The following is a 27,947-nucleotide window of genomic DNA, read 5'->3' on the forward strand; positions in this document are numbered from 1 at the left end:
TTAAGTAAAATGTCTCATTAAAGTGAGTTTGAATCTAAATAGGAAAGAAACTGCATTTATCTGCTTTTTTAGTATTTAAATTCTTGAAAAAAGCCTTTGCTTTATTGCAGAATTAGCACTTTAAGAAATTACTGACAGTAGTAACACTATCAAAACGTACACAAATGGCAGCTATGTAAGTTGTATGTCTAAGAAGTTAACCATATCCATTTCTCAATTTAATCGCCTGATGAACTACCTCCAATATCAATATTAAGGAGGTCTTTAATTTTATCATACAATACCAAGACCAAAGCACCCCCTGTACCACGAAGGATGTTGGAGAAGGCACCACGAAAAAATGCACCAATTCCTTCCTGTTGGTATATCTTCATAAAGCAGTCTAAAGTTCCTTTATATTGCCGTTCAGCCTCACCACTCTATATAAAGACAAACAGTTTGCCATTATCTTAGTATCTTTTATCATAAGACAGATTTTATGTAGCACCAAGGATACATTTAAATTAATCCTGTGTTGAATAAGTATGTTGAGTTAACAGTCATATATTGAATACTGTCTCCACTGACTGGAGAATACTCATACTTTTTCAGGAATACTTGAAAAATGGCCAAATATTAGGCTTAACAAATTTTAAAAGATGGCATCACATAACATGATTTTATCATTTCACCACACTATAATTAAGTGAGAAATCAATAGCAACAAAAACAAAAACAAAACTAGAAATATATTGCATTTGGGTGTTAAGAAAAACATATCTTAGAAAATTTTTAAAACTTACTCATAACCCTAAAATGCCTCAAATAAATTTGTAAGATGTAGCCTGAGTGGTAACTTGAACCACCAGAAAAAAAGGAAATAATGCAACAGAAAGAATAAAAAATAAAAACTTATTTGATATACTTTGACCAATGTGTAGAAACACTATTTCAGGAAAAACAAGAAAAGGCTCTTAAATTATTAGAAGTGGCAAAGGTAACATCACTGCAGATGACCCAGAGATTAAGAGAGAGCAACATGATACTATGAACAACTTTTATGACAATTATTTTGAAAACTCAGAATAAATAATTTCCTTAAAGGTATAATTTACCAACAGAATAGGAAAAAACACTGGAATAATACTAAATTTGTTACATAAATTCAATCAGTTGTTGAAAATCTCATAAATTAGAAAACCACATATCCAGATGGCTTTATATGTGAGTTCTACTAGTCAATGAACATTTAGCTCCAATCTCACAGAAACTATTCCAAAGAAGAGAAAAAGTGGGGAGACTCCCCAACATATTTTATAACGATTGCATAGGCCTGATACCAAAGTTAGACTAGGATAATACAAAAAGGAAAAAAATATCAAGCTTATGTCAGAGAAACAATGGATACAAAAATCCTGAACAAATCCCAGCAAATCAAACCTAGCAAAGGGTACAAAATATAATACACCATAACCAAGCTGGATTGATCCCAGGCATAAAAAGTTGGTTTAGCTGTGGAAAATAGATTAATGTAATACATATATTAATACATGAAAAGAGAAAATAATATGACCATCTCAATATAGAAAAAAAAATGACCACCATTCATGATTAAAAATTACTGTAATCCAAAACAGAAAGGACCAATCGTAACATAATAAAGGATAACTGAAAAATTCACAGCTAATTATTAAACTTTGTAACACTGAAGGCACTTCCTGTAAGACAAGAAACAAAACAAGGTTGCCAGTTATTACTTCTTTAATATAACACTGAATCAGAGGTCTCAACCAGTACAGAAAGGCAAGAAAAGGCATAAGAATTGATAAGAAAGGGGGAAAAAATGTGGTATATTTGCAGATTATATCACTGTGTAAAAAAAAATAACTTCAAAAGGTATACATACTGATAAGTATTTGTAATAAGGCTTAACAAAGTTGTGGGCTATAAAATCAAAATGCAAAATTTAAAGACGACTGTCACGAATTGTGTCCTCACAAAATTCATATATTAAAGACCTAACCCCAGAACCTCAGACTGTGACTATATTTGGACAGAGTTTTTATAAAGATAATTAAAGTTAAATGAACTCATTAGGGTGGGCCCTTACCCAAAATGATCATAAGAAGAGGAACAGAAAGGACCATGAGAAGACAGGGAGAAGGCCATCTACAAGCCAAGAAGAGAGGCCTTCAGAAGACACCAACCCTGCTAGACTGTTAGAAAATAAATCTCTGTTGTTTAAGCCACCCAGTTTTTGATACTTTGTTATGGCAGTGGTACTATGTTTTATATACATAACAATGTACACATAAAAATCCACACCCACAATTTTTTTATGAATTATTTTGACAGTAAGTTGCAGCTACAGTCGCCCCTTAAACATTTCAATGTGAATTTTCTAAGAATAAGTATATTGCCCTACATGCCCAAAGTAGTTATCAAAATCAGACAATTTAACATTAATACCAAAACATCTACCTAACTCAATTTACAAATTAATTTTCTATTTTCAAAAGTTTTTCAATTAAACCAGAGCTAGACATAGATAACGGAGAAGGCAATGGCACCCCACTCCAGTACTCTTGCCTGGAAAACCCCATGGATGGAGGAGCCTGGTAGGCTGCAGTCCATGGGGTCGTGAAGGGTCGGACACGACTGAGCAACTTCACTTTCACTTTTCACTTTCATGCATTGGAGAAAGAAATGGCAACCCACTCCAGTGTTCTTGCCTGGAGAATCCCAGGGACGGGGAGCCTAGTGGGCTGCCGTCTCTGGGGTCACACAGAGTCAGACACGACTGAAGTGACTTAGCAGTAGCAGACATAGATCAAGAGGAAAACAGATATAAAAGAAACAACTTTAAGGATAGGCCATATGAAGCAACAGGTTAAATAGGTTAGATATGCTTTACCCTTTCAAGGAGATCCAACTAGTCCATCTTAAAAGAAATCAGTCCTTAATATTTATTGGAAGGACTGATGCTGAAGCTGAAACTCCAATACTCTGGCCACCTGATGCAAAAAACTGACTAATTGGAAAAGACCCTGATGCTCAGAAAGACTGAAGGCAGGAGAAGGGGACAACAGAGGATGAGATGGTTGGATGGCATCACCAACTCAATGGACATGAGTTTGAGTAAACTCCAGAAGTTGGTGATGGACAGGAAGGCCTGGTGTGTTGCAGTCCACGGGGTTGCAAAGAGTTGGACATGACTGAGCGACTGAACTGACTGATGGTCCCTTTCATGTGGCCCAGTGGGTTCTTTCAAGACCATCCTGTAGAAGATAATGAGGACAATGATAGTAACCACACTGCACAGTATTAGTTTGAGAATAAATGAGTTAAAGTGTAAAATACTGAGGACAGTTCTGCCACATAATAAACACAGCTTTGCTGGCCTCATTATTTTCACTTGCCCTTATGAAAGCTATCATATATGGGTTATACTGAAATACTTTTTAAGCCATACCTTTAGGAATGTTTTTTCCCCTCTGCTGAGAATGTTCTCTCACTATCTTGAGAAAAAGCCTCTTTTCTGAGATTTAGCTCTTTAAGAGGCCATATCTGATCACTTTTAAGCACATGAGTACCCCTCTCCTACTGCATTCCTGGAACTTATGCACATTTCTATTTAAACCATTAATAGTATGCTTTCAATAGTATGCTATGAGTTTGGGTGCAGGTTCTGCCTTATTTTATTTGTGTCACTGAAAGTGTCAGTCACTCAGTCGTGCCCAACTCTTTGCGACTCCATGGACTGCAGCCCACCAGGGATTTTCCAGGCAAGGATACTGGATTTGCCATTTTCTTCTCTAGGTGATGTTCCCGACCAAGGGGTCAAACCTGGGTCTCCTGCACTGCAGGCAGATTCTTTACTGACTAAGCTACCAGGGAAGCCCATTTGTTTCACTAGAGCTTGGTGAATAGTCACTCACTTATTTGCTAAAGGAATGAATATAATAAGTATCAGCAATGGAGATCAACAGTATCAAAATTTTGGTCTGGGGATTTACATTTAGGATATACATCATAATAAATATGTTTTCCTCCTTGGAGTTAAAATTATTTACTTTTACTAAAATATACTACAACAAATGATTACATATGTCAGTGGCCTGTGACTGGGCTTATTCTACTTAATCTAATATTCAGTTAAGACAGACACATTCTCATCTAATCCCTGCCATGCCCCTCCACTCTCCAAACAGTAATATACACTGCAGGAGAGAAAGACATTGCTGTTCTGATAGCAGACATGGAAGAAACTTTGCTGGATGATGACTCACTGCTTATGACAGGAATCAAAACAAAACATATCATGTATTAATTTTAGTAATAAAATGAAGGGCCTATGTCTTTTAGTCAAATGTCTCTAAATTACACTTGAATATCAGAGATATTAGAAAACTCAATTAAGCTTACAAATAATATAAAATACCTGCATCATCATACGTCTTCTAACTGTGTCAAAGGGATAAGAGAGTATTCCAGAGCACGTAGTCACAACTTGAGCAATGAAAAAGGAGACAAGAAAAGGTGTCTCCTTTGGTTTTGGTAATAAGCCCTAGAAAAGAAAAATTATCAAATAACCATCTAAATTTCCAAAATACCTTAAATTATTAAGTCAAAGAAAATTCATATATATATATATATATATGAAAGAGGGCTCAATTATATTTAAAATGCAATAAAAAAGTTGGATTTAGTATGGAAAGATTAAAATAATAGCAGGAGATCAATAAGAAAGGAGAACCCCACACATGGCTATATTTTTAAAGTTTATTTGAAAAAGAATAGTATATCTGCAATTATAGGAGATTTGTTATTAATAGCACTGAAAACGAGAGGAGATGGCAGCCAGTGACCAAAAAAGTTCTTCCATTGTTCTTCCTCATAGAGTTGAAATCAGGATGAAAGAATGCCTATTACTATTGACAGATGACATTTGATAAGCTTTAAAGCTCTAAGCTAGTGAAGACACATTTCTAAATTTTACAACTACTACGGCTTATAATAGAGAAAAGCAGAGGGAGAGTGAACATAAATTTTTCTACGATTAAATAAACGTATATAATATCCTGTAATTTCCATTAATCTGTCTGTCTAAAAAATACACTACGAACTAAAAGCAATATGTCCAGACTGTAATAAAAATGACATTCAACTACAGTTGTACTGAATAGGGAGAGCAGAGATAATATATGACACCATCATAAAATTTCCCTCAGGTTTTAATCTTAATAGTAAATAATACTGATATTAATTTCATTGCTTCTTTTTAGAAGCATTATGATATAGTGATTAAGAACATGGGATCTGTGCTTGCCACATAAATTACTTGGCCATTTCTAGATTATTTATTTTTAAAATGGGATATATTAAAAGCTCTCATAGTGTTTGGATATAAAGTCCTTAACAAGGTTCTTGAAACTAAGTAACAGATCAAAAAATGGCAGCCATTATTACTATCTCTGTTTCCTACCTTACGGAAGCACTACTAACATCTGAAATGAAAAGGCAAATAGCAGAACCTGGAGAACAATACAAAATTTAATAATACCCAACAGATCACTGAGCTATAGTAGCATATTTATCATATTTAACTATTATGCCTTGCCTGTTTTCCAATGATGATAGTAAGCTGACAATATGCATGTAAAAAAGTGATAACAAAATGAATGTAAAATTAGAAAATAACTGTTAGAAGATGCCTACCTATATACCAAATATTCAATTATGATATAAATCTAATTAGCATGTTTTCTATTTGAGTCTTCCAGTCCAAGCAGCACAAACACTTTATGTCTATGCTTTATATCCAAATTCAGGTTCATAATGGAGTTATAATTTAATTAGGTTATGGCAAAGTCATGATTAAACAGAATGCTATAATGTCTCTTATGTCATCATTTTGATTTCTATAATTAAAGTAAACATACTTGCTGAACATATTACTAATTAGAACAACAAAAAGAAACAATTTTTTTAACATATACTAAAGTATCAAATTACCTTAACTGTGTCATAAGCTCCAAAATAAGAAGCTCGGTACACAATGATGCCTTGAACTGAAACACCAAACCCTTGGTATAAACCAACAATTCCATCTGATTTTGCTATTTTCATAATACAGTCACCTAAACCCTTGAACTGTCGCTCTTCAGGACCTAAAATATAGCCATTTAAAATTTATTAGCAACATTATAATCAGATAAACACTTTAATCAAAGTAAATTAATTAAACATTTTACAGATTTAAATTACCTGGTACTAACACTTAGAAATCTTTCTAACAAACAAGGCACAAATCGAAACCTTCCCATTCATTTAATAATTAAGATGTCAAGTAGTATCAAGATATTTTAACTGCAAATATTAATCTCTTATATAAACAATCTAATTCAAGCAATCTGACTGCCTTAAAACATTTCAATAAAATTACCATTCAATAAAGTTACTAGTTAGCATTCAGAAAATACTTAGGCATTAAAAACGTCTACAACTTGCTTCAGTTGAAGAGCAAAAGGACAGATAAAACAAAAAGGAAAAGCTAAAAACTAGTAACTTTAAGGATTATTAATATTTTAGATGCGGTGTCATATATTTCTAGTGTTTGATGGGTTTTGTTTTTAATTTTCCCTTGACCTAGAAATCTTTGATAACATTTTAGAATTATATATAGAATACAATGTTTCAAAATAAGGTTCTTCCAATCTTGAGAGAAAACAAAACTATAGAATTGAAATTAAACCAGGATGCATGTTATTTTCATTTTCTTAACAAGAAAATCTGGACTGCCAGTTAAACATGATAGATCAAACTCCTCATCTTTGTCCAAACTGTCATCCCTTCTGAGGCCTTTTCTCTGATCATTTATCTAAAATTGACATCATTCTCTTCTCCTAAATTTTTTTTCCTAGCATTTATTGCTAAGTGACAGTAGATTTTAGTCATTTTTTCCTTTTTTTATTACTATAATCTCCACTAGACTGTAAGGTACATGAACCATGAGCTCCATGATTAATATGGTGTATCTCAAGCAGGACCTACTTTACTGGAGGCACCAAATAATACTTGTTGAATGAATCTCTGCTTCCTTGAGAAATTCTATTAAAATAATAATAAGGGAAAAACAGGTTTAAAGCAAAAAAGAGTACATGACAAGAATAAAGTTCACAAATTTTGGCAAGATGGAAAGGAGGTGGAAGAGTGGTAACTCACTCAGAGTGAGCAGAGAAAGTTGAAACCTTTCTTGCAGAGGGAGATACTGTTGAAAAGAGAACTACATGTCTCCAATAATCACAGAAATTTAAAATTAAAGGAATTAAGTACTGTTGTGGTAAGGCTCCAATTTGTGCTGAAGTCACATGGGGCCAACCTTCACAATTACTGAAAAAGACACACAAAGATACATCATTGTGAATGTCAAATCATCAGGGATATAAGGTAATTAAAAAGAAAAAAACACCAAATGGATGATGAATGCACTGTAGGGGGGGCCTGGAGGCCCTGGAGTGGGGGGGCCTGGTGGCTTCTGTGGAGGCTTTGGCAGCGGCACTGGTGTCCAGGGCTGAGGTTGCAGAGCTTGCAGAGGCAAAGCCAAGGGCATCACCAAGCTGGACCACCTGGTCAAGGACATGAAAATCAAGTCCCTGAAGGAGATCTATCTCTTCTTTTTGCCCATCAGGCTATCTGAGATCATTGACTTTTGAGATCATTGACTTTTTCCTGGGGCATCCCTTAAGAGAAAGGTTTTAAAGATTATGCCTAGGCAAAAGCAGACCTGTCCTGGCCAGTCGACCAGGGTCAAGACATTTTGCCACCACTGGGGATTGCAAGAGACATGTCAATTTGGGTGTCAAGTGCTTAAGGAGGTAGCCACTGCCATTCATGGGGCCACCATTCTGGCCAAGCTCTCCATCGTCTCTGTGCTGTGAGGCTCCTGGAGAGACAAGAACAGCGAGCCCCACACTGTCTCTTATAAGGTGACAGGCCGCTGCTGTGGCTCCGTGCTGGTGCGCCTCATCCCAGTCCTCAGGAGCACTGGCACTGTCCTAGCCTCTGTGCCCAGGAAGCTGCTGCTGATGGCTGGAACTGACGACTGCTGCACCTCTGCCAGGGGCTGCCCCGGAACCTTGGGCAATGTTGCCAGGGCCACTTCTGATGCCATTTCCAAGACCTACAGTTATCTTACTCCTGATCTCTGGAAAGAGATGTTGTTCGCCAAGTCTCAGTATCAGGACTTCTCTGACCATCTCGTAAAGACTCATACTACAGTTTCTGTGCAGAGGACCCAGCCTCCACATAGCCACCAGATAGTTTTATATGAGAAAAATATAATGAATGAAGCCAGAAAAACAAGAAAGAAAAGTCATATACAGAAGGATCAGCAGTAAGAAAATGATTTCTTAAGAGCAGTATTAGAAACTAGACTCCAGAGTAATGCTTTCAAAATTGTGAAAGAAAATGATTTTAATTCCAGAATTTTACATATGGCCCAATATTAAAAGAGTGAAACAGACATTTTCAGATAGCCAAGATCTCACTTTATCTCCTATCCACCCTCCTTAGAAAGCTATCAAAAAATACATCTACCAAAACAAGGGTGTGAAGAAACACAGAAAGATGTGATAAATAAGTAAGGACAGAGGAAAAGGGAATCTAAGGTGAGAGTTATACATGTAACCTAGAAAGGGGCCACAGTCAAGACAGGTAAATAAGTGCATGAAGTGATCTAGGGGATGGCTCTCTAAATAACAAAAACAGAAACAAACCAGAAGTTAAAGTGCTCTTTGTGGCTTACTTTTTTGTTACTATAGTGTTGGCCTTCCTTTCCCTAGTTTAAAAGAAAAGAAAAAAAGTAGTAATCTTTAGGCTCTATGGACTTTACCATTTGGTTGAGAATAAAATTTTTAGGTTGAATGCAACACTACTGTTAAAGCATAACTATGATAAATAATACAGTGTTCAAAACCACAAAGAAGGAAGAGTTAGCATTTCTAATAATCCCGTACCTTTTCCAATATCAGCACCTAATCGGGTTCGGGCAAAATCTAGTGGGTAAACTACACATAAGGATGTTGCCCCAGCAGCTCCACCAGAAGCCAGGTTTGCCAAAAACCACCTCCAGAACTGAAACATATTAATTAAAAAGTAGTTATTAAACTATAGAATCTGATTTTTAAAAATCCTTTATTTTTATAAGGTTAAAAAGCCAGATTTACAAGATGCTTTTATAAAATAAACACCTAAAATAAGCATGTATTATCAACCAAAATACTTCATGTCCACGCAGGCTTTGTTTCTTACCAGGCAGTCTAGGAGATACAGGCTAGATGCTGATATATTGAAATTCCAAGATATTTTAATATCCTCCAGCAAAAGCGGCCCAGATTAGCACAAGAAGCCACATAAGATACTCCACTCTTTAGACTGTATAAAGCTTTTTATTAATAATATATCTTTTTATTACTAAAATGTTAGGTATCTGTGGAGGCCTCATCCATATCAGTTGCATGGACATTTAGGTTGTCTACATTTTTCGAGGCCTTAATTCTTAATTCATTTGTTTATTTCACAAAGCAAGTCATGGGGCCTTGTCCAGAGTAAGAGTAATGCATTCAATAAATATTTGTTTAATGAAGGGTACTTGGACTCCCACAGTACCTTTTAAAGTGAAACTCATAAGTTCTACTGTACAGATAGCCATGTTTCATAATCACATAGAGATAATGAGACCAGAAGATAGCTAATCCATAGTTTGTAAGATGACATGTAACCTGGCAGAAAAAGAGGAGCTAGGCCACGGTTTAAATCTTAGAAATGTGAATCTAGAAATTCTAGGCCAGTTAGTAGTAGGGACAGAAAAGGAAAAAACATTAAATAATGTTTTTAGGTTTCAGTCTACTTTGAGACTGTTGAAAGCTACAGATACTTTCCCAATAAAAATCTCACATATATAAACACAGTTTTATTGTAAAAGTTTAAGTTATTCCTCAAGTTTGCATGGATCTCAGGTAAAGAACCCCACCACCACTTGAAAGGTTAGTAGGAATCACTATGATATTAACACTGAACTTAAAAGAAATAAAATGTAGGGAAGTAAAAAAGATGGGCAATAATGAGAAAATGCAGAGCAAATAGATACACACAAAAAACCAGATCATTACAGACAGAGATAGACTAAATGACCTGGGAGACAAAGATAAAGAGTATATAGTTTGATCCCTACAGCTGCCTGTGGTTCAAATTCCACTGCAGTAAATATGTCTTTTTCTTGAAGTAATTTCTCTGCTTCTTACAAGCAAATAGGCCAAATTAAATAGGCTACGCAGCACAAAGATTTATAAAGTGCATCTTAAGTTCAATTTAACATTCTACTTTCTTCCTAGATAAGAGAAAGAAAACAGATCTATAACTTTCTGGGTGAATGATTGTATAATTTACATAATTTACTATTCAAACAGGGACCCCTCTGATAGTGAAAGTGGGGCCAATGAGAAAGCAATGCAGGCAAGCACAAAATGTATAAATGGTATGGCCAAACTACTAGGGGAAGGAAGGCAGGAAAGGTTAAGGAGGATGGAAGGAGGAAGGAGACAAGAAGACTCCATGCTGAATGATAATTCTGCAAGTGTTTCCATAACAGATAAAGTCTGTCCCTCCACAATTAAGCCTGAAAATAACACAGACCCAGAAGTTGTTTTTTAAGTTTGTAATTTCAGATATTACTATACTGTAAAAGAGGGCTTCCCAGGTGGTGCAGTGGTAAAGAATATGCCTGCCAATGTAGGAGATGAAAGAGACGTGGGTTCAATCCCTGGGTCGGGAAGATCCCCTGAAGAAGGAAATGGCAACCCACTCCAGTATTCTTGCCTAGAAAATCACATGGACAGAGGAGCCTGGTAGGTTACAGTCCACGGGGTAGCAAAGAGTCGGACACAACTGAGCACCACCACCAAACTATAAACGGAGAGGGAGTGAAAGCAATCAGGAAAGGAGAATAAGAGGGTTTAGGGGGTTTGGAGGAAAATAATCCTATTCATTTTCAACTGTTGACAAATAGATGATAAACTGCCTCCAAGCACAAATACCTGGGACCAAAGTTCTTTCTAACAGTTTGTGTGGGCATGGAAGAGAGCAGGAAGCTCTAGTCTCCGATGAGGGCTGTGCTGGTAGCTGCTTAGGAGCAGCAGAGACGTATTTTATGCCCAGGTTCAGCTAACACTCATCTAGTTTAGTCACCTCAGCTGAAAGAGGAGTAAGAGTATGGTAGAAGGAACTGAATTTGGGAATTAGAAAGACATGAACAAATGACTAGGGCAAATGCTTTAAGCTCTGTCTTGTTTTCCTATCTGTACCTTTAAGGTAAAAATAACTACCTCAAAGGGCAAGGTAAAAGTTCAGTGAAAGAGTATATAGTAGGCACACACCTCCCTACCATGGTTATTTTTTAAAAACCTTTTACTCTGACATAATAGCAGATTAACATGCATCCTAGTACATATGAAGTCTATAAACTTTTCAAGCAATTTTCCCCAAAGATAATATCTAGCATAATTACATGTGTGCATGCTCAGTGGTTCAGTCGTGTTCGACTCTTTATGACCCTACGGACTGCATGTAACCTGCCATCCTCTGTCCATGGGACTCTCCAGGCAAGAATACCGGAGTGGGTAGCCATGCTCTCTTCCAGGGGATCTTCCCAACCCAGGGATCAAACCCAAGTCTCCTGTGACTCCTGCATTGTGGGAGGATTCTTTGCCCACTGAGCCACCGAAGCCCAGCATAACTATAGTAGAGGAAATTAACATTGATGGAAATCCACCTTATTCAGATTTCACAAGTTTTACACACTCATCAGTGTGTGTATTTAGTTCTATGCCATTTTACCATATGTGCAGATTCATATGACCACCAGTTATCACAGTGGACAGTTCCATGATAAAGATCCTCCATTTATGGACCTCTTTATAGCCACCTCCCTCTCTCCTGATAACCACTATTATGTTTTCCATCTCTATAATTTTCTTACTTCAATAATGGTAAATAAATGAAATCAGAAAGCAAATATTTTTTGAGATTGGTATCTTTTCAGTTAGCATTCAAAGTTGCTGTTTGTATCATGTTTGTTCTTTTTTAAAACTATATGGTAAAACTTACTGTTTAGGCATTTTAAGTGTATAATTCAGTGGCATTAAGGACAACACTGTATAAACATCATTACTATTTCTAGAACTTTTCATTATGCCAAACATAAACTCTGTACCTATTAGAGAATCTCCCTCCCTCTTACCCGTGGGAACCTCTATTCTACTTTCTGTCTCTATGAACTTGCCTTTTCTAGATCCCAAGAGGATCAGACAATACTTGTTTTATTAAAACGTGTTTCTCTTTATTGCTTAGTGATCTTCTATGGTGTGATGTACCACAGTTTAAGCATTCACCTGGGACATCTGGGTTATTCCCAAATTTTTGTCTATTATGAAACAATCTTCTATGAACATTGTATACTTTGCTTTTTTGTGAACAGAGGTTTTTTTTCTCTGGGATAAATGCCCAAGAGTTGGACTGTATGATAAGCATATGTTTAGTTTGTAAGAAACTGTCATATTCTCTTGAAAGCGGCAAGATCATTTTACATTCCCACTAGCAGTGTAAAATTCAGCTTCTCTGAATCCTTGCCAACAGCTAGTACTGTCACCAGTGCAGCCAGCCTGAGAAGCATGTAGAGATATTTACTGTGGTAGACCAACTACTTTTAAATCACATACACTGACTTGTTTTTTCTATCTTCTATGTTTCTTTGAAAACCAGATAAGAAACCCAAAATACTGAATTTTCATTTTCAGGGTTTTTTTTTTTTTTTCCCACTTTTCTTAGGGCAGGAACAGAGATAGGAGAAAATTTTGATGTCTAAGGGCAGAATTAGAAGGGTCATTAGTAGCCAAATTTAACAAATAATATATATTTAAACATTACATATTACTTTTGACTGAATATCTTTACATTCTAAATAAGACTGCATGTTCTTTCTTTTTTATTGTTCTTTTCTTATCTTTTGGCCACACCTTGCAGCATGTGGGATCTTAGTTTCCCAACCAGTGACAACCTGTGCCCCTTGTATTGGAAGCATGGAGTCTTAACCACTGGACCACCAGGAAAGTGTTAGCATATTCTTTAGAAGCATACTAAAAATGTTTTTACCTCAAGCTCTACTGATTTGAAATTTATTATAGTTTTAACAGAGATGAGAGTTAACTGAAACTTTTAGAGCCATGTTATTTACCCTGTTAGGGACAGATGTTAGTAACATAAATTTTCTAGTTAATTCTGGAATTAATTGCTCCATCTGGCTTAGTTTTACAGGAATTATCTTTTGGGGGAGATAGGGTGGAAAATGTTCAGTAAAGGGTTAATTCAGCAGGCTTGTGTTGCCCAAACCCTGCACATACTGAAAAGATCTCCCTCCTTGACCAAACTCAAAGGTTCCTTTGAGGAAACTTTCTGAGCCCGTGGAATATCCTATCTAGTAAGACTGTCTTTATATGCCAGAAGCTTTGGCAATACCAGATAGTTTATACTAACATTGATTTATGGTGAACACCCCTTTGTATACTTGGGGCTTTGGGCTAAACTATATCAATTTGACCTTTTGAGTAGGTGGCAGCTGTAGCTGGAGACTGAGTAGCTGAGTCTATTATACATGCCTATGAAACTGACTCCCCTCCCACAAAGACCTGACCACCACGGCTCAAGTGAGCAACCTTATTTGACAGTATATTATATATGTTGTCTCACTTTATTGCTGAGAGAACTAAGTGCTGTCCAGCTGAGTCTACTAGGAGAGGACACCCAGAAGCTTGCACCTAGTTTCTCTTAGATTTTGTCCTATGTGCTTTTTTAACCTACATCTTTTTGCTGTAATAAACCAGGAGTATAATAGCTTTTCTGAGTTCTTTGAGGGCTAGTGAATCACTGAACATGAAGACAGTCTTGGGGACTCTGATACAAGTCCGTAGTCAAAAGAAGTTCCAACTATTACAAGTTCCAACTAAAGATCCCTTAGTTATTAAATTTGTGTTAAGAGGTTTATAGAAACTTGTAAAAGTTAATATAATTCTAAATTTCCATATGTAATTTCTATGACTTAATACATATTATAATATGCTAACAGTTATTAATGCTTTAATTATTATTCTTTCCACTACTTAAGCACCTCCTCCCCAAATAAAACTCCACAGATTTTTAATGGATAAAGAAGATGTTGTACATATACAATGGAAAATAACAGCTATAAAAAAAGAATGAAATAACACCATTTGCAGCAACATGGATTAACCAGAGATTATCACAGTAAGTGAAGTAAATCAGAAAGAAATACGGTATCACTTATATGTGAAATCTAAAATATAAAAGAAATGGACCTATCTACAAAACAGAAGTAGACTCACAGACATAGAGAACAGACTTGTGGTTGCCAAGGGGTATGGTGGGGTGAGGGAGGGAAGGAGGGGGGCGGTGGGTTAGCAGAAATAAAATACTATATATATGATGGATAAACAAGTTTCTACTGTATAGCATAGGAAACTATAGTCAATATCCTATGATAGGCCATACTGGAAAAGTATATTAAAAAGAACGTATATATACATGTCTAACTGCTTCACTTTGCTATACAACTCCAATACTTTGGCCACCTCATGCGAAGAGTTGACTCACTGGAAAAGACCGATGCTGGGAGGGATTGGGGGCAGGAGGAGAAGGGGACGACAGAGGATGAGATGGCTGGATGGCATCACCGACTCAATGGATGTGAGTTTGAGTGAACTCCGGGAGTTAGTGATAGACAGGGAGGCCTGGCGTGCTGCAATTCATGGGGTCACAAAGAATTGGACATGACTGAGCGACTGAACTGAACTGAAATGAACTGCCTCACTTTGCTATACAGCAGAAATTAACACAATATTGTAAATCAACCATGCTCTAATTGGAAAAAAATACCTCAGGTAAGACAAATCCAACTACTTCTTAGAAAATTTTAGAGACATTAAAATATAATTACCTGCTTTTTCTAAAAACAGAACTACCATATGATCCAGCAATTCCACTCCTGGGTATATGTCCAAAAAATACAAAACACAACTCAAAAAGATACAGGCACCCCAATGTTCATAGCAGCATTATTTGTAACTGCCAAGGTTGTAAAGGTATGTAATCAATCCAAGTGTCCATCAACAGATGAATGGATAAAGAAGATGTTATATATATAAAATGGAATACTACTGAGCTATAGAAAAGCAAGAAAAATTTCTATTTGTAGCAACATGGACAGACTCTGATGGTATTATGCTAAATGAAGTAAGTCAGAAAAAGACATACACTTCATGATATCACTTCTATGTGGAATCTATAAAATACAACAAACTAGTGAATAAAACAAATAAGAAGCAGATTCACAGATACACAAAACAAACTAGTGGTTACAAGTGAGAAAAGGGAAGGGGTGCAGATAGGGGTGTGGGGGAAAGGGTTACTATGGGATAATTTGAATCACATATGTGAAACTGTTAAAAACTGTAAAGCACTATATAATTTAAAGAAGCTTTCATTCAATTAAAAGTAATAAAAAATAATTACCTGTTTTTCTTTATTAACTCCAGACATGAACAGTTGTTTGTATTTGTCTTTGAAAGCAAAGTTTAGAGCTTGTGTTGGAAAATACCGGATTACATTTGCCAAATTGCCACGCCAATAACTGAGGAAACCTACAAAAGAAAGCATACTAAATATAAACTTGTATTATTATTAAATAATTTGCATAGTTTTAACAAACTTAGCTGTTTGAACTACCTAAAACTTACATCTTTTCTCATGAGAAAAAAAGAAATTTACATGTGTCTCCAACTGAAGGAAAAAAGGCTGTGTTAACTCCAAGCACTCCATTTCAATTTTGTTAATTTCCAATAAGAAGCCTTGACTACCTAAAAACCTATGGAAAGCATTACCAGCTGAATATAGGTCTCTTCACTAATAGAAAAACAGAGCTTACTAGTACTCATAAGAGAAGTTTAGTCTCATTTCAAATCATAAAATACAATTCCTATGGTGACAAGTCTGTTGGAACAAAATTGTGTTGTATATATACTCCTGAGAATGAGATAAAAGAGTCTTACCTTTATATTTTATAACCTAGCCAAATAAAAGGAATTCACAATTCAAGGCAGTTTCCAGAGGCCTGACGAAGAGACAGGAGGAAACTTTCAAGGTTAATAATCTTCCCAATTCAAATCTCCATGGACTAAATGACCAAACTTTATAATTCAGTCACTGTGTTACCTGATAAGTCAGAGCTGCCTTTATAATCCTTTAGCTGCCCCAGAATACAACAGGCGATCCCTCCAGGACCCATAGTTGTATTTACAGATGGTTGAACCCTGCTACTCTTAAGATAGCTCTAGTCCCAGCTTGGAGAAAAGAATACCCATAAACAGTCTCCTAAAGATAAAAATTTGAATGAAGATAATCTCAGTTGACTGCGCCCAGTGCTCAGAAACTGAAAGTTGGATCAGATAAATACACAGAAAGATATTTATTTATTAAATAAATAAGTATACTTTGTGGGAAGTAAAATTGAGTATTAGTGAATCCCAAGGTGAATGTAAAGCAGCTGTATAGAGACAATTAAGATGTATATTAATGGCCAAGACATAAGCTTTTCAGTCCTCACAGCTGATTCAGTTACCTGGCATTCAGTTGCAGGCATAAATTACTAGGGCATTTAACATGTAATGATAACAGCCACAACTTCCTGAGCACTCAATGTGTACCAGGCACTGGCAAAGGCTATACTTGTACATTTAATTTAATCATCACACTAAGATTATGATACATGTTCCCTTATAGTACCCATTTCATACATGCACAAATTGAAACTTTTATAAATTTAAAAACTATAATCAGGATTTAGAATCAAGTTTTATGTCTGTCTCCAAAGCTCTACTGAAGCTTTGAGTTTCTGGAGAAGCAAATCCTAGAAAAGTTTGAAAATGATTAAAGTATGGTAAGTAAATAAAAGTCTATTTTTTTAAAAAATGGAAAATGATTATTGTAAAAATGTTTGAGGCAATATTAAAAAAAATACTAATTTCTAGGAACTGTTTTTTATTCATTTAATCCTCATAATCACCCATGAGGTAGGTAATATTAATCTCTCCATTTTATATATGAAGAAATGCATTAAAAACAACTTCTAAGGCATAAACAAGTTAGTTAAATAACTTGCCCAGTATCACTTAGGTCAGAAAATTGTACACCTGGAATTTAAACTCAAGCAATCTGGCTCAATAATTCAGTCCCTTAACTACAATACTTTCCTTAATCATGCAAATATCTTTTGTACCTAAGAAAGGTCAACGTTTTCTTTAATGGAAGCAAAATAAAAATCTTAAAACATGAGAAATGTAAGCAAATTATAAAAGAATATTGCTTGCTAGTTACAGCCACATTGAATTCCTGAGGGAGATTGATGAATCTAATTTTCAGAGGTATTTTTAGTGATTTCTAAGTTCTTCATAGTTAACAACATTTAACAACATAGTTAAGCATTTGTATTTTCTGCAGACTTGCGGAAGAGAAACACTGAAAGTAAAATATGACTGTAAATGATACTGAAGAATAAGATTTTATTTTCTACACCTGTGTTACAGTAACACAATAACAGATTACTGGCTGAGGATAGAGTCGATCTTAAAAGTAAAAAAAAGAACATGTTGGCTGGAGAATGGCCAATGCAGTCAAATGGGATTTAAATTAAAAATCATCACTTGTTTTTTAAAAAACTAATAAACTGAGCTTAAAAAGCATTGTGTATAAAAAATGTATTGGAATTCCCATTTTATACATGGCTCTTATTTATTAATAGTCATTTTGGAAATGGTTGATTTAGATGGTATTGAGATATTACAGGTTTCAGATTGTGAGCTGTTATATAATATGATTATGAAAAGTGTGAAAGTGTTCATTTCTCTGTCGTTTCTGACACTTTGTAATCCCACGGACTGTAGCCTGCAAGGTTCCTCTGTCCATGGAATTCTCTAGGCAAAAATACTGGGGTGGGTAACCATTCCCTTTTCCCAGGGATCTTCTGGACTCAGGGATCAAATCTGGGTCTCCCACACTGCAAGTAGATTCTCTACTGTCTGAGCCACCAGGGAAGTCCGATTATAATTACAGTACTGAATTAACATCTATTTCACAAAAGAGTATCACAAATAAGTAGTAAAAAGCTTTTAACTTTGGCTAACGTATTGAATCGGAGAAGGCAATGGCAACCCACTCCAATACTCTTGCCTGGAAAATCCCATGGACGGAGGAGCCTGGTAGGCTGCAGTCCATGGGGTCGCACAGAGTCGGACATGACTGAAGCGACTTAGCAGCAGCAACGAATTGAATATAAAGAGAAAATTCTGATGACAGACATCTGCAGATTAACAGGAACCATGACAGAGTGCCAGATTTATGACTGAGATGGTTTGGTATTGTTGACAGAATGTATTCCTTTTAGCAAAATTGTATTTGCGTGAAACAACCTAGAGGATTCAACAAAACAACTGTCAACATCTCGATGAAATTCTAGAAACAAATAAACCACTAGAAGAATAACAGGAAAACTGGCAGCTTTTAATGAGTTATGTCTGAAAAAATATTTCTCTCACACACAAAATACTATTGCATGGTTACTACTGATTCGTGGATTCCCTGAAGCTACAGGTATCAGGTTAAAAACCCTTCCTTTAGCCTTTTTCCACATTATCATGCTGCAAAACCTTACTCTTATTCCCTTTTTTTCAACTCACTGATGTACCAGGCTTTTAGGAGTGCCAATGTCCTTAGTAAGAGTACAAAGAGGAGGAACTTCAAAGTGGAATTCTGAATACATTTTCTATAGAAATATAATTTTGGGAGGCTAGGTTTCAGCATTTTATTAAACTATACTCTAGGTACACTATGTACCATGTAGGTTCTTTAGATAAGATTACAAAAATCTACTTTATATGTAAAACAAATTTATCCCAAGTACATTCATTTACAAATGATGAGGAGGAATGAACATTTGTAAATTCAGGAATGTATTCACAATGATTAGAGTTAAAATGTATTAAGCACTAACCATGCAACAGACACAAGGTAGAATATTTTATAGCACTCTTTTTTTTCTAACTTTTTATTTGATATTGGAGTATAGTTGATTAACAATGTAGTGATAGTTTTAGGTGGACAGCAAAGGGAGTCAGCTACACACATTTATGTATCCATTCCTACCCCAAATTCCCCTCCTAAGGAGGCTGTCACTTGAGTTCCCTGTGCTATACAGTAGGTCCTTGTTGGTTATCCATTTTAAACATAACAGTGTTTACAAGTCCATCCCAAACTCCCTAACTATGCCTTTCCACTATTCTCTGCCCCTGGCAACTACAGGTTCATTCTCTAAGTCTGTGAATCTGTATCTATTTTGTCAGTAAACTTATTTGTATAAATTCTTTTTAGATTTTGCATATAAGGGATATCATATGGTTTTCCCCCCCTCTGACTGACTTATTTCATTCATTATGACAGCTCTAGGTGCATCACTGATCCTGCAAATGGCATTATTTCCTTCTTTTTAATGGCTGAGTAATATTCCATTGTATTTCTGTATCACATCTGCATCCATTCCTCTGTTGATGGACATTTAGGCTGCTTCCGTGTCTTGGATGCTGTAAACAGTACTGCAGTGAACACTGGGTGCGTGTGTGCTTTATTTATTTATTTCTTGGTTGCACTGGGTTTTCATTACTGTATATGCACTTTCTCTAGTTGTGGCAAGTGGGGCCTACTCCTCATTGCGGAGTGCAGTTCTCATTGCAGTAGGTTCTCTCGTTGCGGAGCACTGGCTCTAGGCTTCAGCAGTTGTGGCAGGCGGGCTCAGTAGTTGTGGTGCATGGGCTTTGTTGCTCTGCGGCATGTGCAGTCTTCCCAAATCAGGGATCAAACTCATGTCCCCTGCAGTGGCAGACAGATTCCCATCCACTGATCATCAGGGAAGTCCCAGACCATGCTTTTCTCCAGATATATGTCCAGGAGTGGGATTTCAAGGCCATATGGTGGCTCTATTTTTAGAGGAACCTCTGGACTATTCTCCACAGCCACTGTACCAATTTACATTCCCACCAAGAGTGAAGGAGGGTTCCCTACTCTCCACACTCTCTCCAGCCTTTACTGTTTGTGGTCTGTTTTATTACAGGGATTATCCTGTTTAACCATCAAAACTATCATATGAGGTAGGTAATAAAATTATTGGGCTTCCCTGGTGGCTCAGATGGTAAAGAATCCACCTGCAATGCAGGAGACCTGGGTTCAATGCCTGGGTTGGGAAGATCCATTGGAAAAGGGAACAGCTACCCCCTCCAATACTCTGGCCTGGAGAATTCCATGGACAGAGGAGCCTAGTGGGCTACTATCCACTGGGTCACAAAGAGTTGGACATGAGTGAGCAACTTTCACAAACATACAATATTATTATAACCAGTACAGAACTGAGGAAATTGAAGTTGAGAGAGTTAAATTAAAGTTGTTCAAGGTTACAAGGTAAGGAAAAGACTGGGATTCCCAGTCTTTCCTAATTCCAGATCTTTCTACATCTATCTGACTACAGATCTAGAACTATTACATCTCTATTGCCTCTAGGGAAAAATCCACTTTGAATAAAAACAGTAGTATTTTTTGATCAGAATAAAACAAAGGAAAAGCAAGAGTGATGGAAATGTAGTAGTATTTCATTTTCTACTCATTAAGATTCTCGGAGAAGGCAATGGCACCCCACTCCAGTACTCTTGCCTGGAAAATCCCATGGATGGAGGAGCCTGGTAGGCTGCAGTCCATGGGGTCGCTAAGAGTTGGACACGACTGAGTGACTTCACTTTCACTTTTCACTTTCATGCATTGGAGAAGGAAATGGCAACCCACTCCAGTGTTCTTGCCTGGAGAACCCCAGGGACAGGGGAGCCTGGTGGGCTGCCGTCTATGGGGTCGCACAGAGTCAGACACAACTGAAGCGACTTAGCAGCAGCAGCAGCAGTCATGCAGATTAAAGGACAGTTTCCAAATATATAATCACAAAATTGATACAGAAAAACATGGGGATTGTGGTATATTTCTCCTCTAACAGCAGAACATCTAAGGTGTGTTGCCTTTTTTTTTTTTTTTACTTAATTGCTTAGTAAAAATAATCTCTTCAAAATTTAAAGATGATAAAAAAACCTCCTTGGAACTTAATTCTGAGAAAGTAATTAAGAATTAATATAAAACTTAGGGGAAAATGGGGAAAAGTTACCAGGTCAGTTACTGGTCAACTTACAAGTCAAGAATGGAAATGCTAGGCATGTTTGGGTATACAGTTGACCTTTGAACAATGTGAGAGTTAGGGGCGCTGATGACCCACACAGTCAAAAATCCAAGTATAACTTGTAGTCTGCCTCCCCTATATGTAGTTTCTCCACATCCACGATTCTGCAACCATGAAGTCAACCAACCGGGGATCATGTAGTACTGTAGTATTTACTACTGAAAAAAAAAAAAAAAATCCACACAATTCAAACCCATGGTGCTCAAGGGTCAAGTGTATGTATATTTGAGACTTGTACACTCCAACATACTTAGACAGTCTGCCTATTAGTTAAAAAAATGCAATCAATGATTCTCAAATACGTACATACTTAAAAAAGCAAATTATGTACCTTTGCCACTATACCATCCTGTTATGTGCATCTGTAAAACACATCCAAAAGAGAAATGAAAGAATGAGATAAAGCTTCTTCATTCACACGATACTGTAAATCAACTATACTCAATAACTATACACAAAAAAAGGATTCTTCATTTAAAAACCTTTTATGTGATACCAAGTACATAGCAGAGGCTTCTCTGGTGTCTCATATGGTAAAGAATCTGCCTGCAATGCAGGAGACCCAGGTTTGATCCCTGGGTCGGGAAGATCCCCTGGAGAAGGGAATGGCAACTCACTCTAGTGTTCTTGCCTGAAGAATCCCATGTACAGAGTAGCCTAGCAGGCTACTGTCCATGGGGTTGTAAAGAGTCAGATACAACTGAGCGACTAACACACACACTCACAGAGCAGACCTGCTAGGGACAGCACTGGGAATAAAGTTCTTGGTCTTATGGAACTTACATTACAAAGACAGACAATGAAGAAATAAATGTTAGGTGTCCAGAAAAAAAAAACAGTAATATGCAGAAGGAGAATGAGGAAGGACTATTTAGATAGGGTGGTTAGGTCAAACTTTAAGATATTAGGACACAACTGAGCGTTTATTTTACTAGTTAAAACACAGTACTTTCAAGTATCTTGCTAATTATGATGTTTTCATACTATCATCTGCTATTATCTCAAGGCACCCTTAGAATGAGGTTCATTCTTAAAAATAATGTGAATCTATATTTCAAATAGTCTTGACAATTTCAAATATTCAAATAGTCTTATCTCTATAAATCCATTTAACAGAGCCAACATAAACTATATTTATTATACAATAATTGAGCAAGGGCTCCAGTCATCCCTTTTCCCCTGTGTTACTCTTACTCTTTTTTCAGGATGCTTTAGTGTCCTGTGATATATAACTGACACTTGGCCAATCATAGGTACCAGAGCCAAGTCATTTAATAAATATCAGTAAAGTTTATTTTCCTATTTTATTTACATAAAGCATATACTTAAGGAGATCCAACCAGTCCATTCTGAAGGAGATCAGCCCTGGGATTTCTTTGGAAGGAATGATGCTAAAGCTGAAACTCCAGTACTTTGGCCACCTCATGCGAAGAGTTGACTCACTGGAAAAGACTCTGATGCTGGGAGGGATTGGGGGCAGGAGGAGAAGGGGACAACAGAGGATGAGATGGCTGGATGGCATCAGCGACTCGATGGACGTGAGTCTGAGTGAACTCTGGGAGTTGGTGATGGACAGGGAGGCCTGGTGTGCTGCGATTCATGGGGTCGCAAGGAGTCGGACACGACTGAGTGACTGAACTGAACTGAAACCTAATATTTTAATACCCCCAAATATCATCTTCAAGATTTAAAAACCTCACTGCTTTAGCCTTCAGAAAAATATGTTTGGAAAAGTTCATATTAAAAACAGCTGATGAACTCGTGTCCAGAAATACCTGAAAGAGAAGAGTTCTGTTGGGCTCTTAAAAACTGAGACTTATAATATCCTTGAAAACCTATGTTACAATATACTAAATAGAAGTTTATATTAATTAAAATATATTTACTGATACATAGCTTGCTCAGTGAAAAAGAATCACTCTCAAGACACTAAAATGTTAACTGTGGTAATATTAGCAGTTTTTTTTAAACTTTTGGTTTCTCTATATTTTGTAATTTTCTATAAGAAACATGCATTATTTGTATAATGAAGGTTTGAACAGTACTAAATAATAAAAGTATACATACAAAGTTGGAAAGTCATAAAACCAACTAAAGAATAAATCTTTAAAAACAGCATTAGTCAGGTTAAACCCTTTGATACTAAAAAGTATCAAAGACACCCAAAGAGATATTTAAAGCTATGTTCAGAACAAGAATGAAGAGATGTCTCCTTGAGGTGTAAAGAAAGACGTAAGGTAAGAAGATAGTGAGAGAGCACCTAGTTTTGCCTTCTGAGTTCACTGTCTCTTATCCTCATTTCATATTGCCTAAAGAAAGGAAAAGTTATCAGTAAAACTAGAATATGGAAAACAAGAGAAACTTCAGAACGCTGAGATGGCGATGTACCTTGATTTTCACAAGACAGAAAGTAAATTCCAGAAAACAAAAGCCTTAGAATCTGACTGCCTAGTAAAGTTCCAGAATGATCTAGCACAGTGATTCTGAACCCCACTAGGTTCCAGTTTTCCATACATAATAAATATTTTACAATGCTTCCTTTACTACCTATAAATAGAATACAAAGACAATAACCTCTTCACTAGCTCAAGAAAAGTCAATATAATGCCTTCTTTGCTACATACAAAGAGGAAATAAGAGTTTATAATATGTATTTTTAATTAGTAAATTGGTGAGGTGTGATCACATCAGAGACATAATAGTAATGAATCTGTTGTGTTTAAGATATACACTGACATTTTTAAAAAAGGACTTAATAATTAGTATATCTATACAATCATAATTCAATATTTAAAAATGAAGATGATGTAAGTGGTGATCAAATATGACACACAGAGCTGTTAACATGAGTTTCCACAATGATGAACACCTCTCAGTAAAATTCTGAGCAAAACAAAGTACGGTCTTTCCTCTACTTACATGACAGCTGCATTACTGAAATTAGTGTGTACTAAAATCATGCCCTGGACAGTTTACGTTGATAAGTAAATAATCAAAAACAGGTTTGAGTGCCATAAGAACATCCAGTGGGAGATCTGAGTTATTCCATTGTAGGATATGTCTTTGTTGTGCAGGACTGACCATATACAGGGGCAGCAGGATGTTTAGCAGTCCTGGATTTTGCCTTTCATATCACTGCATTTAAGGATTACTCCCCTCTTTGTGCTAAACAAAAAATTCCTCACAAGTTTCCCCAAATGCCCCTAGATGGCAATATTATCCCTGTTGTGAATTACTAATCTTTTAGCATAGGATATACCATGTGTATTGATAACAAGGCTTTGTATGTACTAGGAAACATTTTCTTAAAATTCTGCTTAAAGAAAGCTGGAGCCATAATACTATTCAGAATGGTCTCAATTTACAAGAGCCATATTGAATGTGTGTGTGCATGTACTCAGTCTTCAGAGGTGTCCTATTTTTGCAACCCAAAGGACTGATGTTGAAGCTGAATCTCCAATACTCTGGCCACCTGATGTGAAGAGCTGACTCATTTGATAGGACCCTGATGCTGGGAAAGATTGAGGGCAGGAAGAGAAGGGGATGACAGAGGATGAGATGGTTGGATGGCATCACCGACTCAATGCACATGGGCTTGGGTAGGCTCTGGGAGTTGGTGATGGACAGAGAAGCCTGGCGTGCTGTGGTTCATGGGGTCGCAAAGAGTCAGACACAACTGAGTGACTGAACTGAACTGAACTGATGGACTGTAGCCCGCGAGGCTCCTCTGTCCATGGGATTTTCCAGGCAAGAATACTGGAGTGTGTTGCCATGCCCTCCTCCAGGGGATTTTGTAGATCCAGGGACCCAACCAAGTCTCTTGCACTGCAGGCAGATTCTTTACTGCTGAGCCACCAGAGAAGCTTCATATTTAACATATTTAGGTTTAAATATTACAAAAAACATTTAAAATATAAAATGATTTAGCATTGGTCAGCACAATCTTTCCAGAATATTTAACTTTACCTCACTAAATATTTAAAGCATATTAGTAAATAATAAAGAGGCTCCTACTTCTCTGAAGAGAAATGGGAAGCTTGCTTTGATAAAATAAATGGAAGTGAAAAGATGTGAGCCATTAACTGTGAAAGATCTAAATTAAGCTCCCAGACAGGGCACACTATATCCACAGTATAGATTATGCCTTAAGAGTCTATATCCTCAACCCTAAATACTCTGCTTGCAGGGTCTTAGTTCCCCCACCAGAGATCGAACTTGTGTCCCCCTGAAGTGGAAGCCTGGAGTCCTAACCACTGAACCACCAGGGAATTCCCAGGAATCCTTTTTTTATAAGAGGAAACGTAACCTATCTTAGACTTAGGAGTGAAAGAAAGGCCTGCACTTGAGTTGAACCCACTTCACATCTTGTTCAGAATATACAACAAATAGGCCTATTTCCCTTTTTAAAATTCTTATAGATGTTTCAATTGAATCCAACTATATATGGGAGGCTCAGATGGTAAAGAATCTGCCTGCAATGCAGGAGACCCTGGTTCAATCCCTGGGTCAGGAAGATCCCCTGGAGAATGGAATGATATTCTTGCCTGGAGAATCCCATGGATAGAGGAGCCTGTCGGGCTACAGCCCACAGGGTCACAAAAAGTTGGACAGGAGTGAGCGACTAATACTACACTATACAGCTCAAAGTTTCTGATCAATTTATCCTCTATTCACTTAGCTAACTTAGAAGCCAGTCTGCAAGGTGAGGGTAATGAATGATTAACAAGGCATTTTCATTATTTCTTAAAATCATTTCAATATTAACGGGAAAAACTCCACAATGAACCAAAATATCAAAATTTTACATAAAAACAGAGCCTGATGCAAAAAAAGAAAACTGATCCTGTCTCTACTTAGAGTTTTTACATTGCTCACCATAGGTTTTTCTCATTAATTTTGATTTCTAAAAATACTGCATTAAAATAGTTTGTTTCTAGACTGAGGTTCCCATGAGGCACAGTGGCAAAGAATCCGCCTGCCAATGCAGGAGACACCTTCGATCCCTGGAGGGGAAGATCCCCTCTAGAAGGAAATGGCAACCCACTCCAGTATTCTTGCCTGGAGAATCCCATGGACAGAGGCACCCGGCAGGGCTACAGTCCATGGAGTAGCGAAGACTCGGACACAACTAAGCACGCACGCACCACTGAGGTTTTTTGGCATCTTCCTAAAACATGTGTAGACGTGAGTGCCTGTTAAGCTTCAACTCCAGTCAGTCTTCAGTAGTTCCTGAGAACAAACAAGCTCTTTTCACTGAATACGTACTAGAGAGGCCCCAGTGCTTCTCTATTTGGCATGCTGCTGCTGCTGTTGCGTCGCTTTAGTCATGTCCGACTCTGTGCGACCCCATAGATGGCAGCCAACCAGGCTTCCCGTCCCTGGGATTCTCCAGGCAAGAACACTGGAGTGGGTTGCCATTTCCTTCTCCAATGCAGGAAAGTGAAAAGTGAAAGTGAAGTCTCTCAGTCGTGTCCGACTCTAGCGACCCCATGGACTGCAGCCTACCAGGCTCCTCCGCCCATGGGATTTTCTAGGTAAAAGTACTGGAGTGGGGTGTCATTGCCTTCTCCATTTGGCATACTTGTCTTAAACATGTTATTTCAGCAAATATTTCAGAACCTTAAAGCACTTATTAACATACAGCCAAGTGCCTAATGGCATCTCCCCCAATCCTGGGAGGTCAACCATTTCCCTCTTGAGCCAGGTAGAGGCGCACTGGGGTGCAAGGCCTACTAGGAAGGAGAAATGTAGAGGAAAGAGAAGGTGGTGATCCCTCCTGCCCAAGGACTGCTCACGTGTAGGCCTTCTTGACCCTGGGAAAGCAGAGCCTCATAGACTGGTTAAGAAATTGTATGATCCCAGGCACAGAAATCAACTTCCGACACACACAGCCCTGGTGCCGGCGCAGCGTCCCCTCCTGGCTCACCCACTCCCTTTTCCCAGAAGCTGACCCTGCGCGGAGGGAAGGTTGGAGCATACGCACCCTGCTCACGGGGAATCCGCACCAGGCAGTCCACGATGCCTTTGTACTGCGCCTCAGGGCTGATCTGCTTGGACGACGCCTGGACCTGCAGCAGCAGCTTCACACGCTCGATGGGCGCCACCGTCGTCTTGGACACAGCCGCCGCCACCCCGCCTGCCAGCAGGTCCTTCCCGAAGGATGTGGCGTCAAAAAGCCGCTTTTCCGCCTTCTTCTCTTGCTTCCTCTTCGGAGGTTCACGCTGCATGGTGGAACAACTGACGTAAAAACGGGTAGCAGAAGCTCAAAATAAGAGCCGGAGACACGCGAGGACGAAGCCGAAAACCGCTTCAGCGTAGTCCTGGCGGGAAAGCCGCGCTCAGGACGCTGGGAGAAGGTCGCGCCAGGGGCGGGGAGCTGCGCAGGTGCCTCCAACCGCCTCCAGCCAGTGGAGCCGGTCACGTGACTCCCAACACGTGGCTCTTCAGCACGGTACTGTCTACGCAAGTAGAGGTGCTTGGCTGCGCTTGCAGCGGCGGACAGGACTGGGAGGCTGTGAGT

The 27,947-nt window shown here is 37.7% G+C and overlaps 1 protein-coding gene and 1 pseudogene across 1 annotated transcript; one reads left to right on the forward strand and one right to left on the reverse strand.

Moving 5' to 3' along the window:
- Positions 1 to 205: 205 nt before the first annotated feature.
- SLC25A31 (solute carrier family 25 member 31) lies at positions 206 to 27,811 on the reverse strand. The gene is made up of 6 exons (XM_061384230.1): positions 27,411 to 27,811; positions 15,622 to 15,749; positions 8,997 to 9,114; positions 5,995 to 6,149; positions 4,421 to 4,546; positions 206 to 419 (listed from the first exon to the last, which is right to left on the reverse strand). The coding sequence occupies exons 1-6, from the start codon at positions 27,652 to 27,654 to the stop codon at positions 219 to 221; spliced, it is 972 nt and encodes a 323-aa protein (XP_061240214.1). The 5' UTR covers positions 27,655 to 27,811; the 3' UTR covers positions 206 to 218.
- Positions 7,173 to 8,554, forward strand: LOC133229248 (small ribosomal subunit protein uS5-like; annotated as a pseudogene).
- Positions 27,812 to 27,947: the final 136 nt, after the last annotated feature.

The sequence above is a fragment of the Bos javanicus genome, chromosome 17 (assembly GCF_032452875.1).
Source record: "Bos javanicus breed banteng chromosome 17, ARS-OSU_banteng_1.0, whole genome shotgun sequence".
In the NCBI taxonomy this organism is placed as follows: domain Eukaryota; kingdom Metazoa; phylum Chordata; class Mammalia; order Artiodactyla; family Bovidae; genus Bos; species Bos javanicus.

What these genes read in the sequence shown, in the direction of transcription:
- SLC25A31 (XM_061384230.1), bottom strand. Translation starts at nt 27,654, where the DNA reads ATGCAGCGTGAACCTCCGAAGAGGAAGCAAGAGAAGAAGGCGGAAAAG. An exon ending in GAGCTTATGACACAGTTAAG is followed by an intron (nt 4,547 to 5,994) that starts GTAATTTGATAC and finishes TTTCTTTTCTAG; the next exon opens with GGCTTATTACCAAAACCAAA. An exon ending in GAAGACGTATGATGATGCAG is followed by an intron (nt 420 to 4,420) that starts GTATTTTATATT and finishes GTCTTTATATAG; the next exon opens with AGTGGTGAGGCTGAACGGCA.